The 27,864-nt window shown below is 39.4% G+C and overlaps 1 protein-coding gene across 1 annotated transcript in view; it reads right to left on the reverse strand.

Moving 5' to 3' along the window:
• Otogl (otogelin like) overlaps positions 1-27,864 on the reverse strand; it is a 133,614-nt gene that overhangs the window by 52,654 nt on the left and 53,096 nt on the right. The window contains exons 21-29 of the mRNA XM_051206415.1: positions 25,929-26,094; positions 25,256-25,330; positions 22,826-22,878; positions 20,564-20,726; positions 17,825-17,932; positions 16,895-17,033; positions 7,984-8,118; positions 2,602-2,751; positions 702-821 (exon numbers count right to left, since the gene is read on the reverse strand). Coding sequence (XP_051062372.1) covers positions 702-821; positions 2,602-2,751; positions 7,984-8,118; positions 16,895-17,033; positions 17,825-17,932; positions 20,564-20,726; positions 22,826-22,878; positions 25,256-25,330; positions 25,929-26,094 — 1,109 coding nt within the window. The remainder of the gene's footprint in view (positions 1-701; positions 822-2,601; positions 2,752-7,983; positions 8,119-16,894; positions 17,034-17,824; positions 17,933-20,563; positions 20,727-22,825; positions 22,879-25,255; positions 25,331-25,928; positions 26,095-27,864) is intronic.

A 27,864-nucleotide genomic window follows, 5' to 3' on the forward strand; every position in this document is an offset into this window, starting at 1 on the left:
ATCACAATTACGAGATAGCAACAAAAATAATTTTATGGCTGGGGGTCACCACAATATGACAAACAGTATTAATGGTCAGAGCTTCAGGAAGGCTGAGAACCACTGCTATAAACTTTACCTTTGCATGTCTCATAGATATTAAAGAACTTACTTCCACAGCATTTGTTTCAGGGATCCTCCTTGAACTGTGACAGTCTCTACTTGTTGTGCACATCTACTAAAATGCCTATCTATATCAATACATCTGTATCAATATATCTATATCAGTACATTTCTGGTAATTTTCTACGTCACCTACTAACTTAAACATTAAAATTCCTTAAAGGCAAAGACGTTCATATTCTATGTCTATATATTATATTAAACAAAATCTACTGAGTGAATATAGAGCAAAAGACATTTCGCTACACTTGAAAAGACATGAAAGAAGGTGTTAAGTCTGCATGTCTCCATTACTACTCTCTGGATACATAACTTGTACTAGACAAATCATTTAACATCCTTGAAACACAATCTTTCTATCTGTAATGTAGAGACAATAACTTTTATAAAGTAAAGTTGTCATAAGAATTACACAGAAAAGTAAATATGAAAGCTACCAACTATACATCATTATAAGACATCATGTAAAAAATAACTAAAGTAATTTGACTTTTTGGAATATTCTTTGGTTTGTTCTAAATTCTGTATCTGTAACTTACCTGTCCTAAGGCCCAACTGTCCCCAAACACCTGAGCATTTCTCACTTCCAGGTTATTAGATGTGGTCATATCATTTGAAGTACATTTGTCAAAGTTCCCGCACATTCCTGCCAGCTTGTTCTACAGTAATAAAATTATGATGAAACATTTTATATTAATTCTAAGACTCTCATATATTAAAATGTGGATGATTTAAGATATATAGACAACTTTCCATAGAAATATCTTAAAACAAATGTTTTAATAAAATGTCTTCATACCAATTAAATTATATTTATAATATTTAACAGACCCCAAATATTTTAGCACCCTCCAAGAACTATCGTTCCACATTACTATAACATCTTACCATTGACTATGTCTAACAATGTAAGTAGAAGAGTATATACTGAAGTATATTAATATACATATAATATATACTGAAACATACATTGTATGTAAGCATAAATAGTTTTAATGAAGAAAAATCTACTAGACTATATATTTGAGATGCTGTAGCAGTATAAATGTTGAAACAATGAAGACAACGTGGGTCATTATAGTTTGAAATGATGAGTGCAGTGGCTATGGGACATATTCGTATCAGTACTGACCAATGGGTTTTCTCAAAATACCATGAAAATTTTACTTTTGGAGGCAGAATCCTCTAAGACTTTCAAAAATGGATGATATTCCAACAATAATGGGGCTCCTGCTTAAAACCTTGAGTTGATGCTTCTTGAACTCTCTCCAATACTAATGCCTGGAATGCAACCATTTAAAGTAACACAGACTGACTTCCTATTTCCAGAAAAGTGGGCAGGGCATGTCGAAGACCAGTTACCACTCCCACTCCTGGGTAAACAAACTGGTACATACAAACCACAGGTTAAAGTAGTACCATAAGGGAAAAAAATACTACCTCATACCATATGGGTGAATTTTATAGTTATATATTTTCCCAAGTCAAATATGAGAGATCTCGAAAAATACTAAAATTCCAATGGTATGTGTCGAAGGAAAAACAAGGGATATAGAGGAAATGGAAATAGAAGGGTTTTTCCCAGATTGTAGGGGTGAAGGGTAAGACCTCTCAATAAAGGGGCAGCCCAAACACAAAGTAGGTGTTAGCAGACTTGGTTTGTAAGTAACTACAATATTAGATCAAGACTCCATACATTTTTTCAAACTCCACAGAGCCATAAAGGTAGTTTTAAACTTCCTTACTACTAGTTACTTGCTACAATAACTTTACTATATGTGAATTTATAAGCTACAATATGAAACAAAATAGAGAAAACAGATTGCTATGGTAAGTGAATCATTTTTACAAAACAAACTCATATAAACAAAACTCAAGGGCAGAGAAAGAAGGAAATGAATGAAGCAGCAACAGATAGCATGGTGTTAAAGCCAGAAAGAACTAAGTAAGATTCTATATCATACAAATTAATAGTCTATTCCTTTATATTGCTGGGTAGTATACTACTACGCCATTTGTACAACTGTAACCCAATTTCTGAAATCCTTCACAACTATGTAAACCCTTCACACTTATTAGTAATTTTTAAAACATAAATTAATTCAAATATAGCTCTCTATAGTTCGCACACACACAAACACACAAACAATCCTTTCAAATTTAAATTGCCTGACCAGGCATTGGTGGAACACACATTTAATCCCAGCACTTGAGAGGCAGAGGCAGGTGGATCTCTGTGAGTTCAAGGCCAGCTCGGTCTACAGAGCTAGTTCCAGGACAGGCTCCAAAACAATACAGAAAAACCCTGTCTCAAAAATAAATAAAAATAAATAAATAAATAAATAAATAAAACCTGAAATCGCCTAACATTTCTCTAAACATGAAAAGATAAACACAATTCCATTCATTGCCTCCCATTGAGGGGTTAGGTTGGCCTACCTTCCACTGTGGCCCAACTTTGATGTGGATTGTTGTCTTCTCGTCCCACAGAATGGTGATATCTTCCTCGGGGAAGTACACGACTATGTAGAGCCCAGCTTTCCACAGCTGGTATGCAGGTGTGCTCTCCAGGAAAAACCCCGCTCGCTTCTTCCAAAAGGATAACATGTCTTAGAATGACTATCACACTCTCTAACCACAGGAAGGGAAACGTTAATACCTTCCAGCATCTATTTAGCATTATTGCTTGTCGCACTTTTTTTTAAATTCTGTAGTACAAAACCAGTGTATTAAATAAATACATTGCATTGGTATTCGTATGAAAACTAGAAGATGGGTTCAACAAGAGACCGTGGGGAAAGTAAAAGCTAACCTGGGGACAAGGTGACAAGAAAGGCAATGGACACAGACAATAGGAAGGGACAGTGAATATGAAAGGTTGAGGGTGAAAATGCCTGTTTTTCCCTTCAAAAGAAGAATTCATCCCTGTGTATGACCCTAAGAAGTTAAATACAGCATAAAACTGCCCTTCTAATGTTATTAAACTCTTTAATGAAACACAAAATTATCACAATTGGCAAGGTACAGTGCTTTCATAGTCCAGTGAAGATTTCCAGATTAAGAAGTCTGATAACACGCAATACAGATATATATTCGCATATACATGTATGTGCATACTCTTAAGTGTATGCATATTGGAAAGCGGCAGAGGTACAGACAGACAGACAGAGGAGGGGTGAATTACTATACTTTGGATGAATTACAAGGGGCGAGGTATTAAACTTGGGAAAGAATCTGCATAGAAAGGAACAGAACGCTGCAACGAGACTGGAGGGGAAAATGTTGACATGGAGACAGAGGGGACTGCTTAAACAAGGGCTGAGTGCCATGGGCATCCGAGATACATCCAGGCCTAGGAAAGGGAGGAGAGGGCTGAAGCACGGATGCCATGGCAAAGCCAACCCCGAGGTCCTAGCACCCAAGAGACCCTAACAAAGTAACCACCACATGTGTAAAATAGGACCAATAAAGGATCTGATCATGGAAGTACCCGCCCACGGTCTGGAAACTCAAAGGAAACAATCTGCAAACTAGAAAGGGTAAGAGGGCTTAGATGGAGAACACAGTGGGAAATGAGGACACCTGTAAGTACGACCATGGCCATGAGCTGAGCTCGTAAAATGATCTTGAAATGAGATGGACTAAGGAGAAGAAAACAAAAATTGGGAACAGTTATGAAGTCTCCCGTGCATCTTTCTTCTCTGAATACAACTAAGTGTAGTGGGAGAATGCCATATGAGAGTGGTTGTTTAAGTGAACATTTCAAAGAACAGGTGAAACAGATTTAGTCATACTTATAAGGTGCTTTCCGTCTCCTACACCAAGCTTATGCCTATAACTATACTGTACACAGCAGATATAAGCATCCGTATTGTTAACTGGCTTTACCTAGCCTCAAACGCTTCTGTTCCACAATCATCTGTTGTCACTCACTAGGCTAATTAAGTTATTGTCTGAACCATCTCAATCTGTGCACTTGCTATCCTCCTGCTGGGTCAGAGTGCGGCATAGTTGCTTTATTCTCTTTTTCATTCAGATGCTTCCTCCATCATGAGGGCCACACAATATCTCTCACTCCCAAATACACCGATTTACTTGGCCCACACGTAGAGTCTTGATGTTCTGTAACTTCCGTTTTGAAACCGGGTCTATGATTGATGAGTCAGGTCCAGCGGGGTGAAGATCATGCATCTGTACCATGGCACCCTGACTCTCGTGCATTCTACGTCTTGCACCTCCCACCTCTCAGCACTGGTTTTCAGCTTCTTGCTTCTCAGCCTCTGCGAAGGGGCCAGTGCTATTCTTCATCCACAGCGCAGAGTCAGGACAAAGTTATGTTGAGCATGGGAACCAAGTACCAAGAGAGATGAGACCCTCCACACTGAGAAGGTCTGCAATCGCCATGGAAGGACAGCTGTGCCCCAAAGAGCACATATCAAATGGACAGAAAAGCCCTGACAAAAGAAATCCAGAGGGAGAACAGATATTTCTCCTGCAAGGACACTATGTTTTCATTGGATGGAGGCCCCACGATTTGTATAACCTGCTATGCCCCCAAATTACTCTGCCGTGACATCAACTTTTATCTTCATTATACTTTCCAGGAGTTTTTTTTTTTTTTTTTTTTTTTTAATTACCTTACTTGTCTTTGTCACTGCTCCCCATCCTGGCAGTCTGGTTTTAAATCGGTTGCACCAAATCAAAAGCACGCCTTTTCTATTTGCCATTAGATACAAAATGCTCGTTTCATTAGGTGAGGCAGCCTGCGAGAAGAGCGCCCTTCCTAATCAAAAGAAATGACTGCGCTCCTTGCGTTTCAGTCCATCAGCCAATGCCTCTTTCAGAAAGAGTCAGTAATGAACTGTCCAAAGTAGAACCCTAGGCTTTAGAAGACTAGCACTTCAAATAAAACTGAATGACGTTAGGGAAAAAATGAGTCAGAAATGTAGAAAATCAAAACATGTCTGAGCACAGCTCACGTAAATCTCTAAAAGATTTTTAATTGGCATATTTGATTGAATTACAATTGTGCATTTATGTGAAGGACACAGGGTTGTTTATTCATTTCCCTGGATGAGCAGCCCATTCGTTCATGAAGTAAGTGGCACTTGCTAGATTTTCACTTAGGATCTCCCAGAAAGACACTGTAGCTGGGAACTCCTTTCTTAATCTTACCTCATTCCTCACAAGCTAAATAAAGGAGATTTATCCACAGGTGAAGTTTGAGGCGGGGAGTTACATGAAGCTGCAATTACCACTTCAGAAATGTGCAAAATGTCTTTATGTGAGCCTTTAACCAATTTCTTCCCCTTGAAAAAGCATCCTCGATCATAGAGAGACCTTCACCTACAAATAAATAGCCAGCTAACGGCTAAGCTGAACATTTGTAATTACTTAAAATAGATGTCAATGTGACTGTAGGTGGTTTTGTCTTGTCTGATTGCTGGGTGATTACTCCAGATGTTTCTACATGAGATGTGTCCTAGAATAGAGGTTCTCGAGCTGCAATAAAACAATTTGGGGTATGATGGAAAACCAAAGTAGCAAAAAAATGTCAAAAAAGTAATCCAGGGGCAAACAGATTATACAAATCACAGGGCCTGTCCAAAATGAACAAGTGTGGTCTTTTGTTTAAGACTGAGGAATATCCCTAGTGTTAGCAGAGAAGGTTCAACTGCCATGTCATTTCATCTTTGCTATTGCAGAGCCTGGGGCAGAACACAGAAACTGGCCCTTCCAGCAAAGATTCCAGATGACATTCATGAAAATGTGTGTCAGAGAAAATGAAAATGGTGTCCTGGGAGTCCTGATGGAAATAGTGAACTTTAAAAGACCATCGTCAGATCATACACTTCAAAACTCCAAACTATCTTTAAAATGAAGTCACGTGGCTTGTGCCATGCAGGAGCTTCCAGTCGGAGTCCAGAACCCTTGGCGCATACTCTTGCTCTTACCTCTCCACATTCTAGTTTGGTAGGGACACACTTACAGAAACTCGGCCACACCCTTTCTGTGTCATTCCCAAGGACTTTATTTCAACCTTAGCCATTTGTCACTAGCAACCATGACATTTTGTCTCCCAGCTCTGCTCATCTGAGTGTGATCATTTCCCTACAATGCTATCCTTGTTTCTCTTCATCCATATTCATTCATCTCTCAGATTCATCTATCTTCATCTATCACCTATCATCTTCATTCATCTATCTTCACCTATTTATCACCTATCATCTTCATTCATCTGATTCATCTATCACCTATCATCTTCATTCATCTATCTTCACCTATTTATCACGTATCATCTTCATTCATCTGATTCATCTATCACCTATCATCTTCATTCATCTATCTTCACCTATCTATCACCTATCATCTTCATTCATCTGATTCATCTATCTTCACCTATTTATCACCTATCATCTTCATTCATCTGATTCATCTATCACCTATCATCTTCATTCATCTATCTTCACCTATTTATCACCTATCATCTTCATTCATCTGATTCATCTATCTTCACCTATTTATCACCTATCATCTTCATTCATCTGATTCATCTATCTTCACCTATTTATCACCTATCATCTTCATTCATTCATTTCTTCTTACGGGGTTTAGTTCAGATTATGTCTCTATGAAAATAAGAATGGTGAAAGGAAGGGGGGAGTCAGTTCTTAAAATTCATTCTTCCATACTATCAGTACAATCTTCATAGTCCAGAAGAAGGTGGCTTCGTAGTCACTCTGAGGGGAGGCTGAAATTTGAGAACGTCAAGAAACTTTGCTAGAGTGGTGCAGCAAATAGGTGATGGGTCAGTTCTGACTGACTCCCAAATTTAGGGTTGCTTTAGTGATTTTGTTCCCCAGGAGTGCCTCTAGGAGCCTATGTAGACTTTGAGGCATTATATCACACTATCTACTCCTATTTGCCTTAGTGAATCATTATTCACTTGAGCACAAGTTTTAGTATACTGTGGACATATAACTGAATTTGTAAATAAGTAGGTGAATGAATAAAACTGACTCCATCTTCCAGTATACAAGAATAGATGAAAAATCACAATGATCTTACTTCATATGTTGCCCACAGATACACAGGGAAGATAGATAAGCACACACAGAATTTGACTAAGGTCTATGAGTACCTAGCAGGATCTTTGAGAGCATCCTGTGCAGTTTCCCATAGGAGATAGGACACACTGCACAGAATATGTTAAACAAACAGATGTATTCATAAATCACTTTTTCTAAAGGAACAGCTGAGGGTAAAAACAATCCAGAATATATAAACAACTGGGAAGAGATTCAACTTCTGGGAGATGGGGTTGCAAAAGAAAATCATGAGAGGTGAGGCAGGAAAGGACAATAGCCTACTTGGTAAGAACCTAGCAAGGCAATGGGAAGATACCTGAAAATTATGAAGCACAACTGATAGAGAAATCAGATTCCATATGGGGAAAGTCGCTGTTGCTGCAGTGGATGGCATGGAATAAAGGTGTGTGGCGGGAGGGGGGGGGCATGGGTGCTGGCCATAGTGCTAGGAAGACAGACTGGGGACTACTGGAAGAACTCACATAACAGATGCTGGTTCTCAAAATCTGAATGCTGATCATGGGAAGGAAAAATAGTAGACACAGAACATGATGACAAACAATATAAGCAGAAGATGCAAATGGTGTATGGTTTACCACAATCACACAAAACAACAAAGAAAAAATCTAAATCTGCTACCTACATACAATCAGAGGTAACCAAGTCCTTTCTGGTCTGTTTTCTGTATCAATAGTACAAGTTAAGATCATCATAAAGCAAAAAATTCACTAACCTGTTTGTAAGGAGCATCATTGAGGTAGATTTCGGTGTCCCCAATTGATATCAAAACACTTTTAGAGCAAACAATATCATTGTCAAAGCATTTCTTGTTCTGAGCAATCACAGCTACATCAGTATCATCTGTACTCTGAAACATGCCAAGAGCATTTTATTGGCCTAAATGTGTACTACATATAAATTATTATTATTATAATTATTATTATATGGTTATTTTATTAACAAATGTAAAGGCAAGCAAGATTTATGATGGTTTACATTCGAGTTGAAAAAGACCATATATACTATTAAAGCAAAAATAAAAATTATACTTAACTAAAAATGATAAAATATTCTATTGAAGTACCAGTCTTTAAATAATTCCCCTAATATGTTTTAAAATTTTGTCCTAGAAAAGCTTTTTAGGTTCATCAGAGATCCGCTTGTCAACCATTGTAACTCTCTGTATCAATATATAACCAAACATAATAAGTCACAGAGAGAGAGATCTGACCTACTTTCATTTTTAGAAAATACGTAGTTTCCTTTATCTTAGAAATTTCTTCTGGGCTGATTACTACCTCCAAGGAAGAACAGATGCAGATGCAAACTTTGACCACTTGTGCTAGCAGACAAAAGAAAGCATTCTATATGTGGGCTTGCTTTTAACATGGTGGTGTCTCATCTAATCCCCTCTAACATTCAAAACTTATTTTTATTGAAAAATGGCATTTTATTGTTTATGAAAGCTTTGTCTGGAAGAAAACTTTTTAAACATTAAAGTTATTTTAAGTCAAAACCGCAGGTCATGCTGAGACAGACATGGGCAGCTTCACCAGAGGCAGCTGGACAGTGAAGATCTCATCTCTATGTTCAGACTTTCAGATCACATATTTTCTCATATCCATTCACTTCACGTCATTGGGCAAGTACTGAGAGCCAGTCCCGCATGCACTCGTCAAGTTATAGTGAGTTACAGTACTCCCTCCCCTCAACACACTTCATTTCCAGCAGTATGGGAAACCTACATGTCTCATGGCCCTGGTGAGCACAGCGTAGAGCTCTGGGGGGTGATGCCTGCTGGGTCAGATGCTCAGGTGTGCAAGTGAGATCTAAAGCTTGGGCTGCTAGCAGCTCTCAGAACAGTCCTCGCAACCACGTGCTTTATTGGAGTGTCCAGGAGGACCCTTGGTGTCAGCTCTATGTGTGCACCTGTCTGGTGTGTGTGTTCAACATCCCCTCCCCAGCCCACACAAATGCCCTGTATCCAGCAGGCACAATGTTAGAGTGAATCACTTCTTGATAGGTGCTCGCGTATCAGAGTTCAGCCTAGAGCCATCTTCTCGAGGAGTAAGGACCATCAACCGTAAGCAATGGCAGATGCCACCCTCTGGGAGTGACACTATCCTGTTGTTAACTGGCTGGGCCAGGGCCAGTCATCAGGGCTCTGCCTGGCTTCCTCCGTTTCCTGTGTCTGGTTATGAATGCTCTGAGACACACGGGACTTAAGTTTATCTCACTGAGATGATCCCATAGCAGTTGGGAGAAAGTACTGAGACCACAGTGTGCTCCTGTAGTTGTGACCTCACTGGCTTCCCATGGAAGCCGCTGCCATGGTGGTATGCTGGCTGTGAGTGGCATTTCTGGGATGACACTGACCTAAATACACAATCAAGGAGGTCATGAAAAAAAAAAATCGCAGTAACACTTCCATGGGTTTTCTGCTTTGGGGAGTTAAAAGTTTCTGCTTCTAAATGTTCTTTTGTATTGGCAATCTAAGGGGGTTTCCTTGGTTTCCTAGCTTCACTTTTTAAAGGTTTATATATGGATACTGTATTTACATCATTCCTCCTTTTCATCCTCTCTGACTATTCTTGCACACACACACACCCTCATTTTTATTTTTCTCTTCCTTAATATCTAATTTCAACTGACTGGACCAGCTTTGTCTTGAACTACCCTCCTACTCCCCTTTCGCTTCCGAATAGGTTTTCCCAGAGAACAGAGGACAGAGGCAGGCCTTCAGTTGGAGGTTTCCTTTCTCGGCCTCCAAGCGCTGAGCTTCGCTAGGCTATCTGACCATACTGCCCCCTCCATTCTGTTTTCCTGCTACCTTGGATGAAGCAGCCCTGGAGTCTCCCTTTACCTTTACTGTTTCCCCTTCATTTGCTTTTCCTGTCTCTGTTTTTAGTCATGATTACTAGTCTCACTTGCTCATTTCCTTCCCACCCATTCCCCCAGTGACTGATGTCACACCACAGTCACCCTTCACAATTAAAGTAGAAACCCTTCCCTGATGAACACAAACTAATGTAATCCATGATCACAAATCCATCACTAGAGAAAGTATGTGGAGGAATTCTACATACACTGAAGAGAAAGATGGACACATTCATCAGGTCACAAGGAAAAGTATAATAACAAGCAACACTAGAGTAAGAAATACGCAAAGCAGGTCAGCACTACAAAAACAACTAAAAGGCAATAATTCATATGCATCCCTCAATAATAACTTTATTATTGTCTTAGTTCTCTAAGAGGTGTAGCCTATGAGGGTGGATGCTAAAACTGGAATCATCTATTTCTTAACTATAAGAAATGTAACCCTCTGAAAAAGAGAAACACGTAGCCTTAGAGTGAATGAATGAAATATGTTCAAGCAAAAGTAACTAGAAAGCAAGCAGCTATAGCAATATGAATATCCAACACAATAGGTTCCAAACTAAAATTAGTCAAAAGAAATGAAGAAAATAGATTTATATCATACAGTTCTAAATATGTATGCATTATATACTGCCGTAAGTAAATAGATTGTTCCAATGCCAGAACAGTGGGTGACTACAATACCTCACTCTCACAGACACACAGGTAATCCAGACAAATCCTCAGCAAAGAAATGTCAAAAGTTTAGTTATGTGATAGAACAAATGAATTTAACAAACCAATAATATCCCTCTAAACACTGTAGAAAACTCAGTCTTCTCACCATCCATGCAAATTCTTATTTAAAATATCTCTGGAAAACAAGTCTCGACAAATATAAGGAAATGTAAATAATTGCTTTGATTCCATCTGACAGCACTGGAATAAAGCTAAAAATGATTAGCAAAAAATACCTACAGAACACACACAAATTTGTGGAGACTAAACAACCTAGTACCTGATGAAGAATGAATCAATGAGGAAATCACGGGAAGTTCCTAAATTTCTAGAATAAAAACAATATAACACACAACATCTTAGACAAATGAATTGTCTGCTAATAAACCTTACCAAGGAAATAAACAAATTCTGCAATGAAAATTTTTAAACAATTGAAGAAGATTCTAAAAGTTGTGAAACTCCTATGCTCATAAGTCAATAGAATTAATGTCATGAATATGCAATCTGCAGCAGATTCAACATAATCCCCGTCAAAATTCTAGTGGCATGCTGCATAAAAATAGAAAAAGTCATCTGGCTACCACTGCACTTCTGACCAAAAAAAAAAAAAAAAAAAAAAAAAAATATATATATATATATATATATATATATATATATATATATATATGCTGGGCTTAAAACAATTCTTGATTTCAAGTTATACTACACAGTCATGGGGGGGAACAACATGATATTGACACAAAACAGATAGACCACTGTAGCAGATGAAAAGAATCGATCCACACAGTAAAAGCTAACTACTTTTGAAGAAGCTTTGAAAAACATACACTGCAGAAAACAGGCTGTTTTTAACAAATGGTTCTAGCAAAACTGAACATTTACATGCAGAAGAGTAAAACTAGAGCCCTACCCCTCACCTTGTTTAAAAAAACAAAAAGGTCATATGGACCCATGACCAAAACAAAGGACCTGAAATCTGAGGCTATTAAGGAAACATACCCTAAGATATAGGCAGATGTAAAGGATTCCTGAAAGGGGTTCCAATAGCTCAAGGAATAATACTAAGAATTGAAAAATTAGATTCATAAACTTTAAAACTGTCCTCACAGCAAAGAAATCAAAGTAAAGAGATAGTTGACAGAATGGGACACTCTTTGCTAGCCACATATATATGAGACAGAAAATTAGAGTATAGAAAGAGCAAATATAAGTAAATACTAAAACCCACAATATTTAGTCAATAAATGTGCTAATGAAATCAAGAGACAACTTTCAAAAGAGGAAAAACATTCAACATCCTTAGCCATTAGAAAATGCAAGTTAAAATTATATTAAGATTCCATCACAACGCAGTCAGAATGACTATCATCAAGAAAGCATATGACAAAAATTAATGTCAGAAAGGAGGACAAAAGGGACACTTTATAGACACAGAAGGGGACATGAACTGGCCAAGGCACCATGAAAATCAGACTGAAAGTTTCTCAAAAACACTAAAGCTAGACCTTCCATGTGATACAACTGTACCCCTTCTGAGCATATACCTGGAGGATTCCAAATCAACATACAAGAGCTAAGCAACACCCTTCACAAGAGCCAACTTTTACATTCAGCCTAGATTTCCATCAGCAAATCAATAGATAAAGAAAATGTGAGGTACACACACATGCACACAAGCACACATGCACACACAGGAGTTTTACTCAGTCACAAGAAGAATGAAACCATATCATCTGTTAGGAAGCGAATGTAGCAAAAGATCTTCGATATTAAGTAAAATAACTCACACATACAAGCATATATTTTCTCTCATTTGTGGAGCCTAGATTTTATATAGATACCTTAAACCATTAACACAGATGCACACTCATACCTGCATACACACCTACTCACAACACACGCATGTACAAGCATGCACATACACAAACACACATGTGCGTATGCACACCCACAGGCGCACGAGATGAAAGCAGAAGGGCTACTAAAAGGAGTAGCCAAGGTTGGAATGGCAATCCATCGATACGTTCAGTGTATGCAGTACACTCGCAGAATTTCTTTTATGAAAATCAGCACTGTGATCAATGACTATGCATCAATAAAAAAACTCAGCTTTTCTAAAAAGAGGAACAAACTGATTCCAAGGTCGCTTACTTTATTAAATGCAGGGACAGAACTGAGAATCTTTCTGTTTTGATAGTGCCATGAGTAATGAAGTTAGGAATAGTTACAGAAATTGGAGAAAAACAAGCCCAACTTCTAATGACTCCTTCATCTCCAAGAACATCCTTTAACCATGCACACCTAAATCTATGCTTCACTGAACGCCTCTGCTTCCTCGCTCACACTTAGCACATATGCAGCATCAAAGCTCCTCAGTCCATGCACTTTCATGGATGAATTTCCAAAGTGGTTCTCTCTCCAAAAGTCAAAACCCTTTCAGTAACAACGGGGAAGGTCTCCTCAAAAGGAAAAGAAGGATGGAGACATGCATATGTCGGCTCCAGACTGAGGCGTGGGGTGCAATCACGAACATAAGTACAGATGGGCCTGGGTTCATTTAAACCTTAGGTTGGGCTGGGATATTATCATGTAATCACAGAAATTTCAAAGTCCCAGGTAAGTTTCCTGGATGTTTTTATTTAGAGACAGATCAGGGTGTGTTTTCCTAATGCTGAAATGTGACGAAAAACATATGGGTTTTCATGTAAATTCTCTATACATAGGTTTTGACATCACTCGCGATAGGTCCCCTAAATCAATATATTTCCTAGTTTGGCAAAATTATCCTTGGCTCATTAATAATTACAGCAGCAGTGCCTATGGGAGAGGGTTAGTGAACAGTACTGACAGAGCAATTAATGTGTCTGTGCAATTCACTTCTCCTTGATGGGTGCTGGGAGCCCCTTCCCGAACAATCCTCTGCAAAGCATTGAACATTGAAAAGCAGCATAATAAGGGCCATTAAGATGATTATAGCCTTGTTCTCCTAAAAATATTAATGTCACACTTCTATGTTTTTATGAATGGTTTTCAAAGCAGAAGGGAGTATATAACGCAGGGTTTTATTTGTTCTTCTTGGGAAGAGTTATTTAGATCAAGTGACGAGAAAAGTGGGCTACAAGTCTTCTATTACATTTCTGTTACTGTTAATCAAAGTAACTCAGTGCTAGCTGGGGTCTTTATATTCAGTCAGAAATGTCAAGACGTATTCTATATTACATGCTCTGTCTCCTAAAACCCTGCTATGCTGACGGAAATCTGAAACAATAGCAATGCTAGGAGTTATGTTTCTATAATCCCCACTCCTGATCTACTTCGAGTTAATATCAGGTTTGGAAATAATGTGGCAGAGTTACTAGGCAACGCAAGAACAATTACAAAGCTAGACAGAATAGGTCAATACCAAGGCTATTCTCTCCACTGTAAAATCTCTGATAGACAATCGTCCTCCAAATGATTCCAAAACTTGACCTGTCAGCACCTTTCAAAGTAGAACAGAATAGCGCTTGACAGGCCATTGTCAGCACCTGTCACGTGTAAACCTGAACCCCCTTTAAGGTAACCATTCCACACCAAGTCCCTGCTGACAGGTGCCTATGAATCAACAAATAAGAAAGAAAGCAGGGTTTCTAGCTGCAAGGTGTTATGAAATCATGGCAATGTAGAATTCCATGGAGGCAACATTGATAAAAATAGAGAACCTGTGAGGGTCAGAGTTTTGAGAAAAGAGGCACAAAAGTAAACCAGGTGATCAAAAACAAAGGGCCAGAAATCAGAAGCGTTACAAGAGTGACTTCAAAAACAAGACAGGATGAAAACTCAAGAGGGTTAGAAGAGGTTGCTCAGAGGCTAGGGTGTTTGCTGTGTGTGCATGAGCACTTGAGTTTGCTCACCAAGTCCCTAATTTTAAAGGAAAAGCCTGACACAATAGCATGTATTTACATTTTTAGTTCTTAGGAAGCAGAGAAATAAATTTCTAGAACTCAATATCTATCCAGGGTAGCCAATTTTTTTATTTTTTTTAAATCTCAGGTTCAATGAGAGACCCTGTCTCAAAATATACAATGGAGAAATATTTAAGAAGATGTCCAGTATCTGCCATTGGCCACTACACAACCACATGTACACATACACACACGCGCGCACACACACACATATACACACATACGCACACAGACACACACATGCACACGTGCGCGCACACACACCCAACCCCCCAAAAAATTGTTAAACTGGATTTTACATGTAGGTTATTATCGTCTTTTCTTAGTTTCAATGAATTTAATAATAATAATAATAACAGTAACAATATTCTCCCTATGAACGACCCAAGGTTCAAGTAAAGCTAAGCCCACATTAATTTTTGTTCATCACCATACCCCAACTTCTCAGTTTTGGACTGACATTGCAGAAAACACACAAGGCATTATTGATGTGAAAACTTAGGTAAGGTTTAAAATTTTCAGAGTGATAAAATCAGAAATCTCCCAAGGGGTTAAGGAATTCAGTAACATGTGAAGGATCCGCTGAAGAACACATTGAAATCCTAATCTAAAACAAGTTGTGGGAAGAAGTCTAACAGGTACTGCTACTTGCTGTGGGTTCGCAGAATTAGAATTTGACTCTGAAATCTGAGAAATAAAATATGTACTTCCTGGTTTGTAGTTCATGGCATAAGTCGGGATGCTGGAAGTTTTAGACTTTGTGCGGTTCCTTTTCCCTTAAATCATATCTTGCCTCACAAAATACATTTGTGACTTTCTCCCTAAATCTGTCTCAAGACATGAAAAATAACATGCTGTGTACCTTGTGGATAAAAAAAATCTAAAATCAATAAAGTAGCAGAGTATTTTAATTGTTGAATTCTGACAAGTATTCACTCTGCATTACAGCAAGTGAGATTATCTGGAACTTGGTTGCATTAAGAAAACGTGCGCTCTAGAGATGAACAGAAACAAACCTAACTTCCTTCGATGGTGAGGTCGAAGAACAGGGTGCCTTTCAACTAAAACCAAGTGTTAAGTTTTAATGGTCCATGTGAGAAATAAAAGTGGACACTTTGATGAATTAGATGACTGGGTCCTCCTTAGGACCCACAGAAACTCAAGGGAAGTGTAACCACGGGCAAAAACATTGCAGTCTGCAAAGGCTAGGCCTGGGTGCAGCCGATACAGAGATGGAGAGCTGGCTGTGTGGCTGCAGGGAGAAAGTCAAGTCGCTCCTCAGAGACGCCCTTGACGCTACAGCCCACCCCCACTCCTGAGTCAGGGTGGGTGAAAAAAATAAATTCCAAATTGGGCAGACACCTCAATGTGAAACTGGAAAGCCTGGAGCCGCTACAAGAAAATACAGGTAGCATATTCCAAGACCACGGTGTAGAAAGTGACTTCTGAACGGGACTCCATTTGCTCTGAAATTAAGGCCAAAAACTGACAAATGGGACTTCACAAAACCAAAGTGTTTCTGTGACACAAGGCAAATAATCTGTAAAGTGAAGAGGCAACTGGCAGAGTGGACGAGAACATTTGAAGCTATACATCTGAGAGAATTAGCATCTAGACTATATGAAGAATTCAAAAGTAAAAGAATTACAAAAGCAACTGGCCCAATTAAAGTGGACACAGGTCTCAACAAAGAGTTCTAAAAGAAGAAAAAAAATAACTAAGAAATACTTCAAAAACTGTTCAACACCCTTAGTAAATGGGGAAGTGAAAATTAAAATTCCTTTGAGATTTCATTTACCCTAATGAGAGTGGTTAAGATCAAGTAAAGAACTAATATCAGGTGATGGACAGAACCTGGGGAAAGGGTTAAGACTGCTGGTGTCCTGGGATTTCGTGCCCACCATCCCTCCTCTGTACTGGGATTCCGTGCCGCCCTCCCCTTTCAAAGGAAGCAATGGTATTTCCAGAAGGAAGGCTGTGTCATGGGAAGCCTTGGCACATGGTGTGAACATAAACAAATACTACCTCTTAAAACAAAAGTGAATCTGACAAGAATTCAAGCACCGAGAAAATCGGGCATAATCATATTTCAAGACCAACCTTTATCAAAAACACCTGGCAATCACTGACGTAGTCATATTCCAACCCATCAAAGGAGTAATAATGCCGGTCCCCATATACGGAGCACACTGCAGGACATGGATAATATGTGCAATTGAACATCCCCCGCCGACAAACACTATTTTAAAAAATGACAAGAGTTACAGAGAATTAGGTTTGATTAGTATTATCATTTAATGTATACGGGTGTTTTGACTGTGTTTCCGTGTACTGTGTGTATGTGTAATGCCTGTGAAGGCCAGAAGGGAGGGTTGGATCCCCTGGAATTTAGGAATCAAACCAGGGCCCTGTGGAAGAGCAGCCAGTGCTCTACTGAGCACCATCACTGCAGGGCTAGCGATTTTCCAATAGCCTAAACAGTTTTCTCAGAAGCATCCAGAGTCAATAACACTTATAAGTATTGTCAGCTCCTTCCGACAATGCCTATTACAGTGACAGATTTGTCATATATTTACATTTATAGTACCAGACACCAAATGTAAGTCTGGAACACACACAGAAAATAGATAATAGAATGAAATATTTATGTTCAAGATTCTGTATTCAAAATTTTAGATTACTTGGATATATTTAAAGGAAATTTTAGTAAAAACATAATTTTTATGACACTGTGCTCACTGATTTCCAAATGGTAAAACTTCCATTGAATAAGGCCTTCTCTTTGTAACAATTAGCATTTTCTTATGTTGTCATATTCCATACTTCTAGGCTAACAAATATGCATTTAAAAGGCCATTGCCCCCTCATACAAATTAGCTACTCAATTCCCAATGGCCTCTAGCTCTAATATGCCCAAGCTTGATCATGATTCCCTTCTTCTAGTCAGACACATCAAGTCAAGTCCCTAAAACAAGTGAAATTAATATAGTTGCTGAGGACAACTTGCACAGAATAAGTGGCTGCCCTTACCAGGTATAACACGGCGTGGAGATGACTTCCCCTGACACATACTCCCAATCTTTCCAGATGCAGGGACAGCTTTCAGGGACATAACACTTTCCTTTGTGTTCTGCCATTCTTCCAGACAAAAAGGAAACAGGGTTAGAAAGACCTGCACATGTCAGGCGGGCTTTCAGTCTATGATTTTATCACATTCCACACTGGCTTTGGCACTGGAGTCCGAATCTGGTCTCCTCCTTCCCCCCACAAGGTCCTTGTGTATCACAGTATTAACTGAATGCCAAGGGCATGATCAGATACTATTTACCCTTTTGTTATATTGCACAGTAAATATAAAACAGAAGCGTATGCGTCTAACATGGTGAGTTGTTCTAGAAAAAGCAAATATGTCAAAAACTCATTTTAGCCTAATGACAATGCACTAGGGTAATTTGTTTTTATCTTATCCGTTTATTGTAATGCCTCCTCCTGATTCCCTTTCCCAAAATACTGTTTCATAAACTTTGGGTTTTTGTTTGTTTGCTTGCTTTTTGTTTTTTGTTTTTTTCCAGTCAAATGGACCACAATTGCTGTAGACCCAGACAAAGCAATAGTCTTAAGTGGTTATGCAGGTAACTGAGGAATCTTCCATACCTAATAAAAAGGGGAGGAAGAGGAAGGCACAGCCATTTGGTATCTTTTTGGTTTGCTGGGAGGGGGCATATACTAAACACTGACTGGGCACCTACCATGTAACTGGTGTGCTGTGACGTACTCAGTCATCCATGATACAAATACCACTACACTCATTTTTAAAAGAAATTGAAACTGAGTAACTTGCCCCAAGGTTATTTAATTAGGAGTACCAATATCTGAAGCCACTTATACTCACTTTTCCTCCATTTTGAATTATCTCAGTGCAGTGATTCCTAAACTAGGTCTGTGTGGGCCTTTTATAGCCACTGACCCTATCAGGATTTCTGGGAAAACACATGATATACTAAGGTATTGTCTCCACATGAACCAGAAAAGGTCACACTGACACGAAGGTAACTTAATTATCATCATTGACTTTTTGCTCGAAATGTTTCTGTTTGCATTTTTTTTATTCTGAATCAATCAGAAGCATCTGAGTTGATTCTAGCTCTATCTATTTCAATACAATTAAGGAAGGAGGGATGGCACTTCTCTGTGTTCCTTAATAAGGTTAGCCAGGAAATAAATGTCAAGTGTGAACTGGAAGTCTGAGGGAATAGTAAACAGCATCAGGCACTCTATCTGAAGTAAAATTTAGATACGGCTTTAATCAGCCATGCATCCCAATACTCGCAATCAACACAAATCAAGCAATGTTGCAGGTTTTAATTGTTTGATCACAATACACATTTTCTTTCCCTTGTTCTTTAGACAAATTATTTTCCCTGCTCATTTGTTCTATGGCTTGATTTCCACCTATCTTTATTTTTCTCATATGAGGTCTCTTGTCTCTTGTGATCTTTCTCTCCCTTACTCATAAGCCCTTCTTCTCTCAACAGACTGATACCATTCCCAGACACTTGGCTCTTTGGAGCCATTTAGACAAAGGTGATTCTCCTGGGAGGCAAAGCGCCAGGCCTCCCCCTCCCATGCTCTCTCTTCTTATGAGTTGATCCTGGGGATGTCTCTGTGGAGTGTGTTCAGTGAGGAAGACTGAGTGTCCTGTTTACCTGGGATGCCTCTCCCTCTATTAATCATTAGACAAGCAAGAGCCAGGGCAAACTGACTATATGAATGTTTACAAGGACGCTAACAGGCTCCAGATTCCATGTCTGCCGCAGGTACACAGTAATCCTGCAACTGAAGGAAATGTATGAAGAGTAGATAGCCTGGCATTAAATTGTGATTCATATATACTGAACACACGCACACACGCATGCACACACACACACACCTTAAAATATCTTACAGATCTTACAGTGACTACTTGCTGGGGCTTGAGAGGAATGTGTGGGGAAATCAATCAACTAAGGGTGGCAGAGCTGGGATTTGAGCTCTGGTGTGAATGAGGTCAGAGTTCCCACTTAAAAGTAACCCCTGTTTAGCCTCAGTATAGTTATCGAAACATTCATAATTACATCAGTCGGCTTCACTACTACAAATTAATGTCAGTGGCAATCACTGCATCAATATAGAGAGAGAGAGCGCGAAAGAGAGGAGAGAGAGGGAGAGAATGATGTATACCTAGATGGTGCCTTGAGTGAAGGTGACTGACTGTGTCACTTTTCCCAAACCTGCAGCTGAAAGAAGAGAAACCCCAATCTTACCTGAAAATGTGCTCTCTCTTCAATTCGGTGCATGACTCTAGTTATATTGTACAATGTCACACTAGCTTGGCAAAATAGTTACAGGAGTCTGGTAGCTACCAACTCACTGGACAAAACAAAGATTTTGCCTATTCTTCTAAAGAATAGTTTTAAACTATTTTTAAGTAAGTGTTGTGTGCGTGTGTGTATATGTGTGTGTGTGTGTGTGTGTGTGTGTGTGTGTGTTTGTTTGTGAGATGTGCATACATGGGCCTAAGGGTATCATGCTTTAAATATGGAGGTCAGAGAATAATCCTCCTTCCACCTCTATGGATGTGGGTCCTGGGGATCCAACTCAGGTCAGTAGACTAACAAGGCAAGCTCTATTAACCACCAAACCATCTAGCTGGGCCCAAGACTGTGTTTAAGAGACCTTACTTTCCCCGTGAGTCTGGAACGACTGTATTTACCAGCTAAGGGAACTCACCCTGGAGCACACACACAGCCACTGATGCAGGGCGAGGATGGAGCACAGGTGAAGTTCATGGCCAGGTTTGCACATGTGGTCTCGCAATTTACACCACCAGCTGGTAATTCAGGGTCGGGAAACCTGCAGTCAAAATATTCCTTCCCTTCTGGGCAGGCGTGCACTTCAAATATAAGCATGGATAGCATGGCTGTAACTCTGTATTTGCTTCACAAACTTACGCACAAAGTTTATAGGCCAGATCACTGCTATGATTAAAGGATACTCTCATTCTGTGATATGGAGTTGATGAGCTTATCAATGTTACTAGCTAGAGCCTGTTCAGTCATCAAAATTTCCAAAGGCTGTTTTGAACTTGAAAATCTCAGCCATCTTCCCTGGCACTTCAATAAACAACTAGCATATGAATACTTGAAGAACAAAAACAGGGCATGTCAACTAGATGATGGGATGGGCTTAGTAGACTTCCTAGGGGAGGCCTTAATCTCTCTGTGGAGTAGATGGGGGGAGGGGCGGGAGGGGAACTGGGATTGGAATGTAAAAAAAAAATTAATAAAAAAAAAACTGGGTATGTTGAATAATTCAAACATACCAATTTTTAAGGGCTGGAAACTGTAATACTTATGTCTATATTTACAAAGCCATAATAAGGATGAGTTACTTCTTGGCCTTGCCTAGCTTATGAATAATTATTTTCTTCGCTGTAAAATACAGAAGTGGCCACTGTTACAGAGGCATGACATGAACTTCCTGTTTCCCCAGAAGGCTTTGGGTCTGTCAGGATCAAATAAGACATGTAGATCAGAAGACTCCACTGAGAAATCAGGCTACCTGGGCACCCTTGCTTTAACTATGAGCTTCCTTGAAATAAGGGGCACCCAGTGAGGCTTTTCCAGTAGCTACTGTGTTAACTGCAAGGCCCAGTAGAATGACCTCTAGAGAAGCCCCAGCCTGACCTAAATCCCAACAAAGTAAATCTAGAACAAATAATTCAAAGGACACCTTGCTTTGTCTTGTGTTGTAAGAGACAGGCTCTCAGGTTGGCCAGGTTGGCCAGGATCCCTCCTGCTGCTTTGACCTCTTTAACTGGGAGTATAGACGTGTGCCACTGGGCTCTTAGATCATTTATAGTGACTTACAGTTGGGTATTCAAATAAGTAACAGAACCTAGACCTAGAATGAAAACCAAGAACTGTCATTTGTCCACAGTTTTTCTGTAGTCACTGAAAATCTGGGGCTATTTCTTCACCTGATTAAAAAAATACAGATTCATACAGTCCTCTAATTTGAAGATCTTCAGGATACATAGTCTAATGGAAAGCGATGTTCTAAGGCAAATGGCAAGGGATATATTTTATAAAACTATTGTATTTTAGTGTTCATTTTTATAACAGGGTCTTACATAAACCATGCTTGCTTCTAACTCATAGGTGAATCTGGCCTTGAAATCCGGATCGCCGTGCCCCCACCCCATCAGTGCTGGACAACATGAGTGTGCCACCATGGTCTTATGCTATACTATTTTCAATTTGTCACAACTAGCACTAGAACCTTGCTACCCAGATACAGCCTAGGACCCAGGAGCACTGACAGTAGCTTGGCCACTGGTAGACATTCAGAATCTCTGGCATTGCTCCTGAATCAGAATCCGAACCTAAGCCTTAGCAAGATTACCAGCTCATTGTGTACACATTAAAAACTGAGAAGTGTTGGTCTAGGATAGAGTTTTCTGATTTCTGGTCCACAACTGTGTTACACCAGCATCTGGGCTATCTCTCTCAAGCCTTCTGGTTAACTGAGAGGGTGCTGGGCTAAACAGTAGAAAGGTTACAAGCCTCAGCTGGCCAGCTGTGTCTCTAGGCCAGTGGTTCTCAACCTGTGGGTTGCAACCCCATTGGCAACCCTCTCTCTCCAAAAACATTTACATTACAATTCGTAACAGTAGCAAAATCACTGTTAGGATGAGGCAGCAAAAATAATTTTATGGTTGGGAGATACTACAATGTGAGGAACAGTATTAAAGGGTTGCAGCATTAGGAAGGTTGACAAACACTGCTCTAGACAGCCTTAAATGCTTACCTCTAACTAGCCCTCAAATACTCCAATTCTTGATGTGAAGAAAGTCAGAAATCACTGAAACGCTGTGCTGACTGTGTGATATTGCTATATGCATGCGCTTGGGTAAGGGACTGGATGCTTTCTATCAGAAGAGGCAGTGATGGAGAGATATTCTCCACGGGAAAATCTTTATCTGGAACTCACCAGTAGAGGGTGTTGCTGGCTCATCACATTTCACAGTCCCGTTTGAACACTGGCTAGAAGTAAAGAAAGTGCTCATTTACAGACCCAAACCTTGGGCTTTATACAAATAAATTACTTCGGTCCAGCTTAAAGATAGCTATTTCATTTTGACATATTTTATCAAACACCTCCATGTAAGGAGTCTTATGAGAGACATGAGGATAAAAAATACCACAATGTTGTTAATATGAGCCCAAGTGCTTCTATTCTAGTTGCAGGGGGAAATATACAACTGATTAATGCAATGAGACACACTTAATACAAAAATACATTTAAAACCTAGGAGAGAAAAAGCATTTAAAAAATTTAAAAATCTGTTCATAACTGACATTTGGTGGTCAGAAGATAAACCCTGAACAATTCTAAGGAATGGATGGGGGTTATAATTTAGATCAGAGAGGAAGATCCTAACACTCAGAAATATTTATAAACTACAAGATACAAAATCGGGTGCCAGAAGACGAGGCGGGCAAAAGAGGTGAAGCCAGGCCCTGCTCTGATGTTACGATTTTTCTCCTGACTGGTTTAACGTTTTCTGGCTGGTTGGTTTAAAGACCAATGTCATTAAACACAGACGTGGTATGGTCGGTTTGAATGTTAAGACAATCATCCTGGGGCATCAACACAGAGTCACGAGTGTCATGTGATTTGTTGTGACATTAAGAGGAAAACCATATACAGACAAATGAGCCTTGCAAATTCCTTAAGAGGACAACGTAATAGGAACACGCGCCAGCCCTCAGTAAATCCAGCAGATTTCCCTTTGGCTTTGGAGTAGACCGTGTGTGCTATATGTGCAAAATGAAGAAGCTGGCATATAAAAGGGCCACATTACTTGAAAACCACGTGCCCATATCTTTCAATAATAGAATGTCACTCAGAGGTGTATTCATACATCAAATACCACAGAGGAAGTAAGACAGCCAGGTCTCCTTAGCATACTCCTCTGAGTCAGAGGTATTTGACAGGGAAGCAAATGAGGTCACCATGCTAATTAGCTTTATTTTTGGAAGTAGGGATGGGTTTTAATTTTACTAAATTTAAATAAATATTGTTAAAAATATTAAATTCAAAAGAAGGCTCTTCAAACACTTGGAAGGAGAGTACAGACCAACATGCAATGGTTTTGCTGTAGCTTATTCACTCCCAAACTTGTGTTAAGGATTAGTGCGACTTACACAGCACAAATTGATTTGGTCAATGGGGAACTCCTTCTAAAAGAGATAAATGTGTTTATTACCTGGAGTGAATTGTTGTTAATCCCTCAGAACGGGACTGTTTGCAAGGGTGGTTGTCATGAGCAGCTGGCTCACTTGGCTCTCTCTTCCCTGTGGACCCAAAGCTCTTGAACAACTGTAATGCTGAGCTAAGAAACCCTTGATAAAGTATCCAGTCTCTGGTATTTTGTTATAGCAACGTGAATCAAAGAGTTTTTAGAAAGGTACAGGAAAGGTGAGTGTCATTGCTAAGGCATTGCGAAAGAAGGAAAAAAATGGATTTCACCTACATGGAGAAAATAAAATTCAGTTAAACCCAAGGTTGTTAGGGTTTTTAAGGCTGAGTACATTGAGCATAAGAAAGGACTCGGGATAATTCTCAGATTTCTACCTTGGGAAACTATAGACAGTGTGTTAGACACGAGAAAAGATGCAATGATTTCTTTGTGTTTTAAACAGGGGGTGGGAAGGAAATGGAAATAATTATAAAGTTGAGTATGAAAGACAGTTGACTGTTGATACAAAATGAGCTGTGAAGGAAGGTCTGCAATAGAGCACATACCACCAAGCCAGGTGCCTGGGCATAAATCCCAGCATTATTATTAGGTTGCTTAACTACATGTGCCTCATTCTGCTCCTGTATGAACTGGAATAACATGGCAGGCCCTATCTCTTGCAATTAGAGTCATGGGTGCTTAATTAATAACAAATATACCATTCCCAGAACAGTCACAGAATAATAGAACACACAGTTCTGGCTCGATCTTGTTGCTGTTATTATCTACACATGAGGATGTGCTGTGACCACCCACAATGCAACTAAAAGAAGGATACTGGGAGATAGGTATAGATGGGTGCCGCTATGTAAATGTGGCTACATCTTTAGTAGACAGGTTGTAACTGGAATGAGTGTTAACCTATGAGAGCTATTGAACAAGACTTGATACAGGAGAACATAAGTGACCCCTGTGTGTGTTATTGTTAAGATCTGTTCCAGAATTGATTTTTTTTTTTTTTTTTTTTTTTTTTTTTTTTGAGCCAGTAGATGAACCATGAACCTAAAGCCCTTGGGGTGTAGTTTGAATTACTACCCATTCCTAACATCGTGTGTGTGTGTGTGTGTGTGTGTGTGTGTGTGTGTGTGTGTGTAGTTGATATATTGTTTGACACCTACCATAATCCTGAGGGTGTTGGGATGAGCTCCCCAGGCTGATAAATGCTCCCCCTGTAATGACACCGGCAGTGGTATCTGTAAGGGAAAAGGCAAAGTAAATAAAAAAGATATAAATTTTTTCCCAACACAACTGAAATGACAGCTGACTCCTTGCTCTGCAATTGGCCACTGTAGTCTGCTACCATTCACAGTTCCGACGTGCAAACGACAGAAACTAACTAGACACAGTAGCTACAGAGTTCGAAGGTCAAAATAGTTCTGAACTGTTAGTTTAGTCCCAAGGAAAGTCACTGAACGCCTTTCAGAAAGACACAGCTGCTTTGTCTTTTAACCCTACACGCAATCCAGTCTTTGCTTCCTGGGAGGGCTAAGAACTTTCAGAGTGAGAATGGACACTACAATCTTACCACTCATGTGACAGGGAAATGTAAACCTTGCTAGTGACAGGGGTGTAGGGAAATCAAATAGGATTAACTAGGAGAATCCTTCCTGCTTTCTAGCTTTCTGTGAGTAGCTCACCACATTAAGAAAAAGTAAACAATAAACCAAGATTTAAAAAAAAAAAAAAAAAAAGATATTTAGCAATTTAAAGAAACAAGATCAAAAGTTCATCTGCCTATCAGAAGAAAAGCAGACACAGTCTGGCTGTTGTCCGGCCATCTCAGTGACTTACATGGGCACACAAAAGTTAAGCGTGTCCTCATAGAATTTGCCTTCGGGACAGTTACATCCTTCTGCGCAGTCCTCATTGCACAGCTCAGGGGAGGAGAGAGAGGTGCAGGAACGGAGGCAGAATGAGGAACAGTGATGGTACAGCATGCCCTTCTGACACACCACGGCTGTGGACAAACAAGTGTCACTTAAGGAGAGTTACACAGGCAGAGAAACATACATGAGCTCACAGGTCCAATGGAGATATAGATCATGGGGCAAACACTATCTTGCATCAGTGAACACATCACAGATTTGACAATAAAATCAAATAATGAATAGACAGACAGACAGACAGACAGACAGATAGGAAAATTTCCCTGGCCTCAGTAGGGTATATATAACATGTAAGTGAAATTTCTATTCCTCAGAGATGCTGTTAACTTAGACATCCTGTGGCATTCTTAACTACTGTACCATATTTATTTGGTCTTCAGGAAGATATTTTTAGCAGTCTGGGTAAATTTCTGTTAAATTTTCATAGCACTATGCCTTGATAAAACACTGACCAAAATCAATCTGAGGGAGGAAGGGTTTACTTGGCTCACACATCCTAAGCACGTCCATCACAAAGAAACGTCGAGAGAGGAACTCCAGCAGAACCAGACTAAAGAGCCATGGACGAAAGGTACTTACCGGATTACTTCCAGGTGCACATTCAGCTACCCTTCCTTAGACAGCCCAAGAACAACTTATCTAAGGGGGGAGGGGGGTGGCACTGGCCGCAGAGGCCTACACTGCCCTTCATCAATTCATGATAAGGAAATGTCTCACAGTTATGTTAACAGACCCATCTGATAGAGGCGATTCCTCAGGTGAGAGTCTCATTTCCCAGATGGCTTTAATTGTGCCGAGTTGACAAAAACCAACCAGTGTGGTCATCACCACATGTATCATGTCCTTGAAACCTAAGTAAGCATCCATCTGTCTATAAATGTGATGCAATTTGATTTTATTGATCCATAGTGTTTTTTAAATCATGTTTATAGGTTTTTTTTTTTTTTTGTTTCAAAAAAACTTTTAATTTCTCTTTAAGACTGAATGGAACTAGAAATGGCGGGCAAGTTAAAATAATCTAAAATAGATCTGCACAATGAGAACACCAGCTGCCATGCCAGTGTGGCTGGGGGAAATCTCATGAACATCTATCTGCCCCTAGATGAAGAACTACAGGTAACTAATAGCTGTTGAGAAGCAATCTTCTGCAGAGGCAAGCCCTGTGATAGGTTGTCTAATTCCAAGTGCTCGACCCAAAACACATGTACATATGAGCATGTTGTATTTTGTTGTATTAGCAGGTTGTATTTGTATATATCTATGTAGTGATAATAATAATAATAATAATGACAGAAGGGTCATAACTTTGAGAAGAACTGGGGAGACATTGCAGGGGAAAGGGGACTGGAAATGGTACAGAGTACTTATGTGTAAAATTCTCAAAAATAAGTAGTAAATAAAAAAATGTTTGAAATTTTCAAAGAACTAATTAAATTACTATTTTAAAAGTTTTTCCTTTATTTAAGGTAAATAAAAGCTTAAAACACACTGAAACAAACACATTGACCATTCTGATTCAAACATAATTAAAATTATGTTAGGTGTATAATGCATTTTTGGGAGTACAAAAATGGAGAGTATTACAAACACCATAAGTAAGAAGGGAAGTAAAATACAGAACTTTGAAGCAGAGAAGAGAGGGGCTGGTCCTAGTTGTCTTAGATCTTGGATTTCACCCATGTGGGAATGGAAAATCCCCTACAAAACAAGAAATTGGAAGAGCCAGGATGGATAGATGGCTCAGCCATTAAAGCTAAGGCTCACAACCAAAACATCAAGAAACTGGAAAAACAATAAGCTGACTTCTCAAAGGGAAGCCTCAGTTGAAACAGGGACTAGAG

Source organism: Phodopus roborovskii, unplaced genomic scaffold, assembly GCF_943737965.1.
Source record: "Phodopus roborovskii unplaced genomic scaffold, PHOROB, whole genome shotgun sequence".
Classification (NCBI taxonomy): Eukaryota; Metazoa; Chordata; class Mammalia; order Rodentia; family Cricetidae; genus Phodopus; species Phodopus roborovskii.